Source organism: Pterocles gutturalis, unplaced genomic scaffold (genome assembly GCF_000699245.1).
Source record: "Pterocles gutturalis isolate BGI_N339 unplaced genomic scaffold, ASM69924v1 scaffold30908, whole genome shotgun sequence".
NCBI classification, from domain to species: Eukaryota; Metazoa; Chordata; class Aves; order Pterocliformes; family Pteroclidae; genus Pterocles; species Pterocles gutturalis.
This window is the reverse complement of record NW_010118993.1, coordinates 806-15,032: the sequence shown is the minus strand read 5'-3', so window position 1 is coordinate 15,032 and position 14,227 is coordinate 806. Positions and strand designations below refer to the sequence as shown.

The 14,227-nt window shown below is 36.1% G+C and overlaps 1 protein-coding gene across 1 annotated transcript; it reads left to right on the top strand.

The window, feature by feature from the left end:
* The first annotated feature begins 213 nt into the window (after nucleotides 1-213).
* LOC104463914 (calcium-independent phospholipase A2-gamma-like) lies at nucleotides 214-11,190 on the top strand. The gene is given in 6 exon segments (XM_010076426.1): nucleotides 214-1,110; nucleotides 1,112-1,412; nucleotides 2,234-2,383; nucleotides 3,623-3,774; nucleotides 5,552-5,646; nucleotides 10,980-11,190. Coding segments are annotated over 6 exon segments (1,683 nt in total). The 5' UTR covers nucleotides 214-301; the 3' UTR covers nucleotides 11,156-11,190.
* The last annotated feature ends 3,037 nt before the right edge of the window (nucleotides 11,191-14,227 follow it).

Sequence of the window (14,227 nt, the reverse complement as noted above, 5' to 3'; positions counted from 1 at the left end):
AGAACCTGTTGAAATTAAAATGTTGGGATGACACTACCAAGTGTCCTGAGCAGTAATATTTCCATGTCATTATTTGATTTTAATGTTTAACTATCTTTACTGCAAGAATAAATAAGCTGTATCTGCTTTAAGTAACTGTGTGATTTTAATTTAACCTGTTACTGGCTTTAGGGTTCCATTGTTTTTTTTTTTTTTTTTTTCTTTTTCAGGTAACACCGTGATATGAGACTCATTTATTGAAATATATTTTCTGGAATGAAGTAGACAAGCAACATAGAAAAGGTGTAATTATTTATAAGTAATGACAGTTAATTTATCTTTAGATGCATATTTGTTCTTTGTGATTAACCCCAAAAGTCTTTGGTGGAAGCAAAGAAACAAATACGTCTATTTGTATAGACCTAAAGTCTGCTGGAGGATAAATCATGCCATTCACCCTAGAGTTTTTCATACAAGCGAGCCTCGGTGTAAATGGGCCAGAAGCAGAACATTTTGGTGTGACAAATACGTTTACAGCCATGACTTTTTATACTACGGAGTTTCTAAACTTTTAACTTCTTCTTCCAAAGGACTCACAAAAGTGAACAATCGCATGTCACGAATTAAGAATACTATAGAATCTGTTTCAAAGGCAGTGTCTGGCACTCACAGTGACCTGATATCACGGATAGCTCGATTAAAGTCACACTCAGGTACTCTGGGAAAAGCAAATAAAAGTAATGCAGGTGGAAATAACATCAGTACAAATCTAGAAAACGATAAACAAGTCACAGATGCCAGAACTCAGGAGGATTGTGACAGAGGCCCAGCTGCAAAGAAATCCAGTTGTGCAAATGAAAAGTCGGAGTTTATGTTAGTAAGTTCAAGTGGCGTTAATCAAGATACTCCAGAAGATTCAGCGTCTATTAAAACACACCTTTTTCATGTAAGCTACTTTTCTACTAATTTTGGAGAGACTTTCAACTTTGTAGCTGATCATATCAACTGGTACTTTAACAATATTGTTATGGATCAAGAGAAAAAAAGGAATGCTTTGATACCGGACTCTAAAAGTGAAGAAAGGAATAAGCTTGATTCATCAGAAAATACTGTAATGAGTGAAGAAAACCCTAGCAGCTACTTTAGCTCCTGAAGCAGAGACTCTGGGTGCTGAAAAGACAAATACTGCTCTTCCAGTTTCCTCTAAAAGAAGTATTGCAAACTTTCTTTCATATCCCAGTAACAGTGTACAAGCTTTTGTAGACAGTTACATTGTTGGGTTAGTTCCCAAGTTGAGGTCTGATACAAAAGTTGTTTCACAAGAAAAGAGTAAAGAGCCAGAACAAGTGTCTGAGAAAGATGAGGAGGACGACGCAAAAGAGGCTAAGACTGCAGAAGAGAGGGAAAAGCGTCTGTCTCTTCAGAGAGAAAAAGTAAGTATTTGTTTAGTGTTATCTTCTATGTATATGTGTATTTTTTACAAGTGTATATATATACTATACACACGTGTATATACACCTATATGTAAACTTATGTATGCATATATACACACATAAATACTTACATAAATTAGTATGACCTGTGTACATACTTACATTTAATACATGTATATGTACATATAGGTTTATATGTATAAGTATATATAAGTACATATGTACTTATTTATATAAGCATGTTTATATACACATAAAAACTATATATACATACTGTATGTAAGTTATATGTAAGCTTACATGTACATGTATACTTATTTATATATGTATACATATATGTGTACCTACTTTTTATGTTAGTAATTTTATGTATATGTAATTTTATATCTAAGCGTATAGTACATGTGTGTATAGTATATGTATATATGTATGTATGTAGAGAGAAAGCACATAAATATCGATGGATGTAGTTGCCTTTTTTTTGTTGTTGTAGTTACAGCAATCTTATACTCCTTCATGGTCCAAATACTGGGATTTCAAAGTTGCCCTGAAAATACATCTGAATACATGCTGACATGTATTTGTTTGGTGTATTGCTGCTGTGAACCGCGTTTATTTATTTTTCTAGTAAACAAAGAATCAAAAGGTTGGCTGTTTACATTTAAGCAATGCTTACTCGGAGCCTGTAGCAGATCTCTAGTACAACATGCTGTCCTTTACTTCCAAGAAATCTTAAAATAACATTTTGGAATTAGTCTTGATAAATTTTACATGTTTCTTAGAGTAGTTTTATGTTATTTGTGTAACTTTATCTTTTTTAGATTATTGCAAGAGTGAGTATTGATAACAGGACTCGAGCTTTAGTTCAAGCCCTACGAAGATCCTCTAATCGAAGAATCTGTATCAGCCGGGTTGAAGAGCTGAGCTATCATCTTCTAGAATTTCCAGAGAGCAGAGGAGTTGCAATTAAGGTGCAAATAGTCTTTATGCTTAGACAAAAAATAGATATCTGACAGATGGATTGCCATAGAATAACATAAAACTTTCTTTGTGCTTTTGTGGACTGGTCATATTTTTTATTTGTGAAGATTACAGTATGAATGTCTCTTTTCATAGCTATTTTTTTAGCTGGTTCAAGCAGATTCTTATGCAAGCTATCAGTAGTTTAGCTTAAGGCTCTTAAGATTGCAATGTTTAATTTAGAAGCATACAGCATTATCATGTGGATAGATAGTGTAGCTTATTCTAGTGGTAGACAAAGGTCATACACTGTGTCCTCTGTTGCAATTGACCAGACGGGAATGTACGGTACAGTTGATCTGCGTATGAACAACAGTTTTTATGCTTGTTTGCATGCTTCCTTCAAAGAGAGATGACAACAGTGGGGTATAACCATCAAATATAAGTTCACATAGTCTGGTCCTACTAATTCTCGTTCCTGCAGTGAGAGGACAGGAGGTGGGTGGTAGACTATTTTAGCAGTACTAGCCAAATCACAGCATTTGTTGGTCCTGTGCCTTTTTCCACAAGGTGTGACAGATGCGTGACATAGGTTATAGTATTTCTGGAAAAGAGATCTTTGGGAATAGAGTGCAGGCCAGATGAATAATCTAGGCAGGGTACAAGGCAGGCATCCACAAGAATAGATGTGAATTACTTTATTATGAAAGGGTAACTTCACTACTCTAGTTTTGATTATAATACTCTATATCTTTGTGATAATAATAGTACATTAAATATTACTCAGTGTGAGGAAGAATTGTAATTTTTATTTTGTTTTAATATTAGTTTACTTAGAAAGCATTTACTGTTTTGAAATGGTGTGATACTTAGCAAAATCTGGGCTTTTAGCTATACTTGATGTGCTCTGGAGTTGAGTTTTTATTTGACCACTGTGACATTAAAGTCACTAAAAGTAAACTGCTGGCAAATATAACTTTTCTAGCTATTTGAAAGGTTTACATTTCACCTTGGTTATTTAATTCTTATAGGTAGTTACTTTATCAATGAGTGCTGTACAACATAATACTGGAGTGCTTTCTTTCCCTTGTTAGAAAGATAGATGAGTAAATACAGATTTGAAGATGTTTTCCTCTGAATTTAACAACTACGTTACTTTTGTACTTAAATGCCAAACTAGTAAATTTAAGTATGGATTCTTTTGGTTGAAACATATAGTGGGAATTGAATATCTTTGTGTTTATCAATAGGAAAAATTAATCCCATGCCTACTGCGACTGAGACAGGCAAATGACGAAAGTCTTCAGGCTGCTGTTAGAGAGACTTTAGCTATAATTGGATATACAGACCCTGTGAAAGGCTGGGGAATTCGAGTCCTCACTATTGATGGGGGAGGAACAAGGTAAAACCTCTAGGTTTTTTTATATACTTGTAGCCTTTTTCATACTGTAACTGGAAATAAAAATTCAGTTTTTCTTTGATAAGTTTGTGCCTAAAGATGCAATTTATGATTTACAGTTCTGTTACATTTGACTATCCAAGTGATGGGTGGTATTATATGCATATTATTGTATGCATTTGTGCTTAAATTTCCATGCATTAGTAGTCCTATGACACTGAAAGTACTTAACTGTTTAAAGCTGGCTGCACACGTAAGTGGTTGGATTGGCTCTTTCTCCTTTTGGAAGTAAATTAAATGGTTATTTGAGTTAGTCTGCTCACGACTGATCTCAGAAATACAAAATTGGTGTGAAATGATGGAAGTAGTATATACTCTTATGACTGTGTTGACTTAGTAATACAAAAAATGTTCTTGTGCTTGTCTGGAGAGTGACCTGCCTTAGCAGGACGGGTCTTATGAAAGAATGAATAGGCTAGTGGTGAAAGCTACTCTAGCCATGCTGTTGTTTTATATCTCTTCTACAACAAACACTTTTTAAAAAAAAAATTTGTGCACCACATGTCCTTAGTTATGCGTGCTCTAGTTCTGCATGAATTTCTGCACCTACCACAATTTGTAAAAGAGTAGTAGCAGAAGCATGTTCATTAAATTTGAAGTCTGATGTTTGCTAAAAGCTGTGTTCTCAGGCATATTTGAAAAAATCTTGTTGGCAAATATTTACTGATTCACAAATCTGTGTTGATAGAATGTGAAGCATGAAGTCATTATAGAAATGCAGTTTCACAAACTTTTTGCTTCGACATAATGTTTCTTGCATCAAAATCAGTTGTCTTCAGTAAGGAGTAAGTGTATGTCATAACTTCAACATTTGTGTTTCCAAAAGTTCATTGTAAACCACAAAGATTTTACAAAGTAGAAAGAAGGATGCTATATGCATAAATGAAATGTGTTAATTTTTCTGTCAGATTTCTAGAGGAGTGACATTAGAAGACACCTTATCTTTAGAAAATGATATCTACATCTATAACACTAAATGAAACAAGTCTGGAGAATGAGCCTGAGTACTGACTATGGGCTGTTGTGCTACTTATTTCGTGGTGTTCATCTGGTTATAGTTTTGGACCGGGCTGATTACTGCTCTTCAGCGCAATCCAGGACAGATTTGGGGGCAGCATGTGGGAGGTGCCATTCTCGGCAGAATGCGTTGACAGGATGGTACTTGGTCTGGTGTTCCTTTTGCCATACACAGTTTGCTAGCTCTAGCTGAGCAGAGTTAGCACCTTTGCATGCCAGATACTCTTGTTTCGTGCTATTAGAAGCACAAGTCTGATGGTCTGGAATGCATCTCTCCCATTACTTCAGACACACTGAATTGAGGCAAAAAAAATCCACAGAAAAATACTGTGTCCTAAGGGGCATTTGTATAGCCCTGTTAAGACCAAACTGCAAGTGCTATGTGGTGTGGATGCAGCTAAAATCTCTGAGTCTGTGTCTACAAAGGAAGATCATCGCTGAGCCTTTGCTACAAAACAGTATGGCTACAAAACAATATGGCTGTAGCTGTTGAGTACTATTTTTGGTATGCTTGAGTATGTAATTTATATTTAGTATTTGTAATTCTGTTTTAATTGTATTCTGCTGCTCTTTCATTCCCTGAAATATTCAGCATTCTTACTGTTGTAGTTACTAAGTTATAATTAAGCAAACGTGAGCTTAGTTTGAGCTATGTAAGATAAAACTACAATTGTGTGTGTGAAGGGGCTTTTTTGTGTTTCAGGGGTTTAGTTGCACTTCAGACTCTACGGAAACTAGAAGAGCTAACTGGAAAGCCGGTTCATCAGCTTTTTGACTACATTTGTGGTGTAAGCACAGGTAATTGTTAAGCCACAAGTTGGTATTTTGCTATGAATATAGTAGAAGAACATCTGAGGATAAAAGTAGATTTTGCAGAACTTGCTGGTTTCTGACTTTGAGTGCAAACTGAGAAAGTACAGGTGTGATTTCTAAAGGCTTTCCTTTTTCTTCTGAATAAGAACTTTGGGTGGTTCATGATATACTTGTTGCTTCTAATTAAAACTTCAAAGTGATTTGTCTTTTTTTTCAATGAATGTGAAACCTTCATTTTCTGTAGATAGGAATATCTTAGATGTTTATGGGGCTTTACAGACAACTAAGAGAATGTCCCTCAGGGACTGATATTGGGCCAATGGCGTTTCCTGTGTCTATTAATGATCTGCACAGCAGGACAGAGTACGCCTGTAGCAAGGTCTTGGATGATACTGAATTAGAATTAGAGGGAGTGGTTGATACAGCAATGCCCTCCCTCTGTTCAGATCGGCCTGTACAGGCTGGAGAAATGGCTTGATAGGAGCCATCCAAGGTTCAGTAAAGCTGAGTACCAAGCCCTCCATCTGAGGTGCACTGACTGGCTAGAAACTTGCTTTGCAGCAAGAGACTTGCTCCTGTTGGAACATGTTGAATGTGAGTCAGCAGTGTACCCTTGGAGCAAAGAAAGATGACCACATATTGGCTTATATGCACAAAAACTTACCCAACAGATTAAGGGTCCCTTTTTAGGGACTGTGTGTTTAGTTTTAGTCTCCTCAGTAAACCCTTAATCTGTTGCATATGTTCTTGTATGCACTGAATGAGTCTGGCAGAGGGCCAAGTAGATGGTCAGGGAACTGGAGGTCATGACATATAGAGAGGGAGTGTAAGAACTGGGTTTATTCGGCCTTAAGAAGAGAAGGTAAGGGGAGGTCTTAGTGCTGTTTCAACCAATGGGAAAATAGAGAGAAGATGGAGCTAGTCTCTTCTTGAAGGTGCGTGGTGATAGGAGAAAAGCCAACAGACAAGTTGGAATGTGGGAAGTTAGAATTAGGTGTAAGGAATCATTTTCCTTGCAAGGATGGTCAGACACTGGGAGGAGTTCCATGCACAGGCTGTGGTATCTCCATCCCTGGAGATATTCAAAACTTGGCTGAAGAAGTCCTGAGTAACCTGTTCTAATTGAACCTGTTTGAACAGGAGGTTGGACTAGATGACCTCTAGAGGTCTCTCCCAGCCTTAACTACTTTGTGACTCAGTGATAAAGTTACTCCTCCCTAGGAAGTAGGAAACTCTAAAGCATATTTAAAAGACAGTCATCTCTTTTGGAAATGATGCTAAACCAGTAACAGCATAATGCTTATGTTTTCGAACATAAGAGGTATGCTGTAGTTCAATAGCTCAATTTCCTTTAGAAATCCACATTCTTCAAATTTTTTTTTGCACTATGCTTATCTTCCATACAGTTTAATTCAGAAATAACACTAAATGCAGATCAACATGACCAGATATAATGTTCGTGTTTCCCGAGATTTGCTTAGTAGGCTCAAAATAGTAGAGAAGAGATGAATGTTTAGGTCTGCTGGACAGAATTAATTTGTAGGCACAATATAGTTCCCTGCTTTATATTTTTAATAGTCTTTGAAAATAATCCTTTGTTAAGTTAGCAGGTAGTGGTCGTTTCTTTGGAAGATGGTTTCACTAAAAAATGACTTCTCTAGTATTAGTCTCCTTCAATAATGAAAAAGACATCTTTTATAGAGAAGCCTGGCGTTCTTAATTCGATCCCACTGCTCGGATTAGAACTAACTTTATTCTTAATTCTTCACCAGATTTTGAGGTTTGTATGCTAGTAAGTACTTAGTGTGTTCTTTTAAGCTTTATTTATACTACAAAGCTTTTTTCTGCAGTAGTCCAGCTAGCAATAGGTGACAAGACATGGCTGGGAGAGGTTGTACGTATCTGTCTGCATGTGCTAGCAGTGTACTTTACTGTTTTGAGTTTGTGTTGATGGTACGTATGCCAGTAGAATTTGCAGAAGCTTGCAGCTGGATGAATTGTGGTTTACAAGAGTTATGTATGAAATGACAGGAAGGATGCCTCTTGTGCATTACAGTCCTTTTTTTTTCTGCTATGTTTTTCCAATCTCTTAATATGGTTTAGCTGTTTTGCCTTTGAGGTTTAGAAATAATTGGTTTGCTGTGGATTCAGCATCACAAAGTCTGTCTTTGTAGTTAGCTTCCCTGTACTTCACTGGTGGTCATCGGATGTAAATGCAGGCAGCCACAGAGAAGGATTGCTGTAATGATGCTTTACAGGGCCCTGCATACTTAGATCACATGCCTATTTTTGAGCACAATATCTGCGCATGGAAGCACCAGAAAATTTGCAAGCACGTGCAACGCAGTGATAGCCACTAAACATTTTTGATGGGGAACCAAGTTAACATAAATTGTGTACCAAGTTTGTGCCTATTCTGTGCAGAAATCCAGAGATGAAAACAGGGCAGTTGAGAGAAAGAAGTGCCATTGCCCCATGAACTGAGCTGCTGGGAATTCTGTAAGTGAGGGTGATTATCACTGTTCTCCAGGGTATGTTTATAGATACATAGAGCACTTAATCCATTGAGGACAATTTATCTGCAGGTATGCTGTGGATGTGGCTTGTGTGTTCTTTTCACTGCTCGTGTGATCTCCCAGTATAACAAAGATACTTCTCAGTAGTGGTGCACTAATAGTTCAGTCACAGGGAGCAGTTTATAGCATCAAGAGTATGTGATCAGGCAAAGTGCATACTACCACATTTTCAAATGTGCTGGCCTGCTCCAAGAATTTTAAAAATGTACTTTTTTTCCTAAATTTCTGTCTTGATCTAATAACTAGTGGCATTCAGATGCATCATATGAGGGATTCAATCATTGACATACTGTAATCAAAGGTTCTCTAAGCATATTGTTTTCCAGTGCATTTTATTACAAAAACATCTGAATTGCACTCATCTCTTCGACCATCAGTTTTGGATGTACGTGAAGTTTGTGTAAGGACTTCACATAATGATATTCTCCCAAAATATTCTTTCTGAGTTGTTAAGAACAACATAGGGCTAGTTGCCCCATGTATTCTCCCAGCCTTCAGTGATGTGCAGATGAGAAGTCTGCTTAAACAAAGCTGGCATCTCTGTGTTGATTTTTTTTTTCCTCCATTATTTCTTTCCAGTTATGAAATGCATTTTGAACACATTTCTGATAGAAGTAGTATTTTTTTCAGGAGAACTCACAAATAAGTGAAGTCATGGTATTACAGAGCTGGAAGTGTCCTTAGGAGGCTGTCTCATTTCCCAAGGGAAGGATCAGCTGTGTGTGTTTCACTGCTGACAATTGTCTAAGATTTTGAATCAATGTCAGGTCTCTTCAGAAAAATCTGGGCTAGTGATCTGCTCTCTTTACATTCTGAAAAAAATTCCAAATGTCTAATGTGGATCTTCCTTTTGCAGTTCAAATTTATTTCCTCTTGTCTTCATTCCTCAGGAACACGGATAACAGATTTTTTTTCTCTTTGCAGAAGCCTTTTGTGCATTTTAAAGGCTTTTGTCATAGCTGGTTTACTCAGGCTTTCCTTATAGATTGATTCTCTTGACCCGTGATTGTTTGGGGGGTTTTTCTGTGTGGTTTTTCTTTTTTTCAGTTGGTCCCCATCTTTTTTTGAAGAATACTATTCAGGTCCAGACTTCTGCTGAAGTCTTACTAGTGCTGAAGAAGGAAAGAATACTTTTGCCTTTCAGGTTATATTTTTGCCTATCTCATGTGTCATTATCCAGCTCTATCCCTGTGTTATTCAAGATAAGATCCTTAGCCTCAAAGGTTTTATTTAGGTATTTTTTCCCCCTGCAGTGTTGGTCACTAAGACTGAAATGGTGGTTGGAGTATAGGAGTCTGTGATACAGAGCAAGATGTGGTGGAAGCATCAGACACTTTTTTTGCTGGACCATATGGTAGAGCCTGCGCTATATCTTTGATGTTGACCTTACTCTCCTTCTTACCATCCAGCAGGTTTCAGCAAAGCCCTTTAATGTGTACCTTGACTATGATATTATCTACTGCCACTTGTGTGCTGAAGCTGACTGCAGTTTTTGGTGCTGTTTCTCGGGAGGTGAAATGAAAATGAATTTGCATTTGCTATGAATTTTGTCTCTTTGGCTTTGAAACTGTTCATCAAAATAGCAAATACATGGTATTATAGAATTGGTGCTGGACCGTTAAGAGGAAAAGAAAGTAGGAGAGGATTTGCATGATTCAGGAAAAATGGTGTTTCTCTGCTGCTAGATGTTTAGTCTGACTTGAATACAGGCATTTAGTGATTTGGGAGTTGAGTAAGTTTCTCTTGATGAAACTTCAATGTGTCAAGTAGAACACATGCTTAATATAACCTGTGCCTATGTTTTAAAAAATTGAGACCACCAATCCACTGACACTCAGCTATTGTGGTGGGATTTGTGAGAGCAAAAGAAGCTTGGAAGTCATGTCTCCTTTAAATCCATCTGTAACTTTTTAATGTAGTTCTTTCTGCATATGTGTTTTATTCTTACTCTATTTCAATACTTTATTCCTTTTTAAACTAATTTTATTCAAACCTATTGCATACATTTCCAAATTGGAAAAATTATGTGTCCTTATTATTCCTAATGCTTAATTACATCTCCTCACAGTATTGCACAATTGCATTTAAAGGTTGTATATGTCCCTTTCAGTTTAATATATCTAAGAATTATAATGATGCATTAATTGTATTTTTCCACAGTCTCTTTAATGGTATTCTGCAACCATGCTGTTTTGTTGCTGCAAGGGTAGGTCATAATTTTTTTTAGGCACACACTAGATGGCAGTATGTATGAATGACTAATTATAAATGGTTGCAGCCAAATCTATTCCAAATTGATCAAAACTCCCCTCTTTTTACAGAATTTTCCTAGAGTTTTTCTTTACTGACTCAGAGTTTGCGGGATAGCAAGTAATGATCCAAATATATTTTTGATACCACAGCATAGATTCCTATTATTAATTTCTCTTTCCAAATAAAGCAGTGGATTTAATTTGCTTTCTGCCACGTATATGTTTGCAGAGATGAAACCTGTGAAAGGAAATAATGCCATTTGTCAACTTCTCATTGTTCTGTTTTTGAAAGTAGACCCTTCCAATCTTGTAGAACTCCTTTGAAACATGGTTTGGGATCTTTGAACATGAATTTAGTGATATAAATGTCAATTGTTCTTCCCTTTTCAAGATAGATATTCTGTTAACTTATGAACTACATTAAATGGTAATCCATCTTTATAATCTTACTTCAGCCTATATTTTACATTTCAAAATATTTCTTTTTCAGGAGCAATATTAGCTTTTATGTTGGGGTTGTTCCATATCCCTCTGGATGATTGTGAAGAACTGTATCGCAAGTTAGGATCAGATGTTTTTAAGCAGAATGTCATTGTTGGAACAGTCAAAATGGGTTGGAGTCACGCCTTTTATGACAGTGATATCTGGGAAAAAATGCTCAAGTAAGTAAAAAAAGATCAGATTAAAAATAATTAGTAGAATGTCTGAGAGCCTTCAGTTTTGTTATTGTTTCACTAGTAAGCAAATCTTAAAACAACTAGAAAGGATTAGCATATACTGTTAGTCTTTTGAAGTAGCTGTTTTCATATTTATCAAAACACTGAAAGCCTTTAATGTAATGATTTCTGTTTCTGGGAAGGAAAGTAATTTTTAGTGCACTAATTTCTGATTATATTCCTGTATGCTTGCTAGCTCTGCTTGATTGGACTCATTATAGGTCTGCTACAAATTTTACTAGCCACCTGCTGTGCCTTTTTTCTTATAGGAGACATCGTGAGAAATTAAATAATGTGCTGTAGTAGGGATTTTTAATCTTTGCTATATTGAGGGATTTGCCCATCGCCCCTTTCTTTGAAAAGGGAGATGAGCTGTAAAGATTGCAATTAAATGGTATCAGCTGTGTCAGTTGCCAGTGAAATTGTATTTGTAGATACGTATACAAGTGCATTAGTGGCTATTCAGGAAAAGTCACTGGAAGAATTTATTACAAGTTTTATTACTGAGTTTTATTCATCTGTATTTATATTGATAGCTCATTGTTTATAACTTTTATCAAAGTAATGTCATTGTTGCCAAAACATTGTAAGCTGGCACTGCTAATGAAAGAACTGAAACAACCTTCTCCGAGAGTAAATGTAGAATGGTAAAAAGCTTCTTTGGATAAGAGTAACGAGTTCCTCTGGGAACAAGATTAATGTGTTTCATGGGATTGAAAGAGTTTTTCTGTAGACACTATAGTGGCATACCTGTGCTGCCTGAGTTTTAAGCATCTCCCTTCTTTGAAGTGGAGAGAGAGGCTTTCAAGCACTTCTCTGTGCTCTTGCAAATTTTTAGGAATAAATGTGTTTATCAAATGAATGTAATGTGTTTTTCTTCTCAGATATCTGGAGTTCCTTTTTTTTTTTTTTTAGGAAAGAGATTTTTCTCTGCTTTCCTTCTTTTCCTCTTCTGCTCAACTAAAAGGAGTCTTGTAAAAATCAGAATTACCTCATGTGAAAGTATTTTATATGCCTTTAATTAACATGCAATTACTCTTTGCAGCTACATGTAACACATGAGGAAGGTAAAACACTCTACTCCTGTGCAGTGGACAGAAGCCAGGCAATTATTATCCATAGATTAAATTAAAAATTAAATTTACTGATCAACAGTTTATTTTGTTGACCTAATTCTGCAATGTTAAAGGGATATGCTATGCCTACACAACATTTTACTTAAATGGCAGGGATTCCTGCAGGCTTCCTTGTGGTCTGGAAGCCTAGAACTAAGAAGGGAGTCAAAAGGTTGTATAGCAATTCTTTATGGCAATAAAGTGGTCAGGTCTACCTTTCCCATTGCATGGTAAAACTGCTTTATGTTTTGTTTCAAATTTAAAAGCCTTACCTGTGCTGGGTGGGTTTTTGTTGTTTAAATGGGAGTAGACTTGTCAGCCTTACTTGAAATAGAGAGTATCTGTTTACAATATCCGGGTGTGCAATATGCATTTAGCCCTACTGCAATATTGATGGTGTTGTTTTCTGGCAGAAAGTATTCTTGCTGAAGATAATTAGCAAATATTGCATTGGGCTAATGTTGCATGCATTTGTGAGGCATATTATAAATTCCATTTCAGAAAATGACAACTAATTCGGTTAACTAACTTTTTAACTCTTCTTATGTATTCCTTGAATTGCAGTTTGAGGATTGGTTTTAATCTGTTACTGTTACTACTTTGTGGAGAAAATTATACTTAACGTACATCAGTCTATGTCGTGCTGTATTGAATTGCTTTTGTAAAAAAACCTGGCTTATAGTTCCAAATTTTTTGTTTTCTTTTGACTGTTGTTTACAAGTACAGTTTTCTTCTTTCATACTGTCTTGAGAAACTGCTGTAGAAATTTAGTGAGTAGCTGGGGTTTTCACAAGGTAACTAAAATCCCATACTGGGAATTTGTAATCTTGAGAAGCAATCAAGCACTGTATAGAGGGTAGGGTAAAAGTCCCATGTTCTCCCTTGGTAGGAAAATGGGTAATGCATGTGTTTGGGAGTACAAGTACTAATACTTCCAACCAGTATTTGTTAGCAAATTCAAGTCTAAATTGAGACTGCTGTCCAGTGACTAGACGAGCAGCGCATTCTGTACCAGTTAGTCACTCCAGACATACTTAACAGATTTTGTGGCATTATCGGTGAGATGTTCTGTATCTCTATGGAACACGCAATAAAAGTCTCTCCTGTAGGTTTGGTAATGATGTCATTGTACTTCTGTTGTTGCTATGAGGAGGTAAAAGTTACATTATTGAATATTGAAAGAGTATTGAATGCTCTTTCTCCAGACTATTTGATTGCACTCTGGCTGTAGGCCATTAGAATGTTTCTTTGAGCATATGCTTTGCAATATGTTCTTCATAGCGTTATGGAAATAAATGTTGCAACATTAGTGACTCAGAGCAATGAAAGAGCAACATTTGTAAACGAGACTTGTTTAGGTAGGTCATGTGTAGAGGACATAGGTCACAGACAGGCACAAACAAAACAGATAAATGGAAAAATAGGATTGCATATGACATTATGTGTAAAGTAATAACCAATGAGTGGAAAAATGTGAAATGCTTACAGGATTTAAACTAACTTTAATATTGAAAGTGATTTGGGTGTTGTCATGGACAGTTTAATGAGATGTGTATGCTTGTCATCAAACAAGATGATTCAGTATGTGATGGTTGGGATGGAAAATGCAGAAAATATTATCATGCTGTTATATTAATCCATAATAGAGTTTCATTTAAAATACTATTTACTGTCCTAGTTACCCAATTTTAGAGAATGTTTCTGTTGCAAGATTTGTAAAAAGTAGCCAGTGACCTAAACACAACTCACACAAAGGGATTAGGACTCTATCAAACCTGAACAATTTAAAGCAGTAATTGGAGACAGTAAAATATCTTGAGAATTACCGTTCTCGTCTTTTCTACTCACACAAAGGGATTAGGACTCTATCATTAAAAAACCCGAACAATTTAAAGCAGTAATTTGAG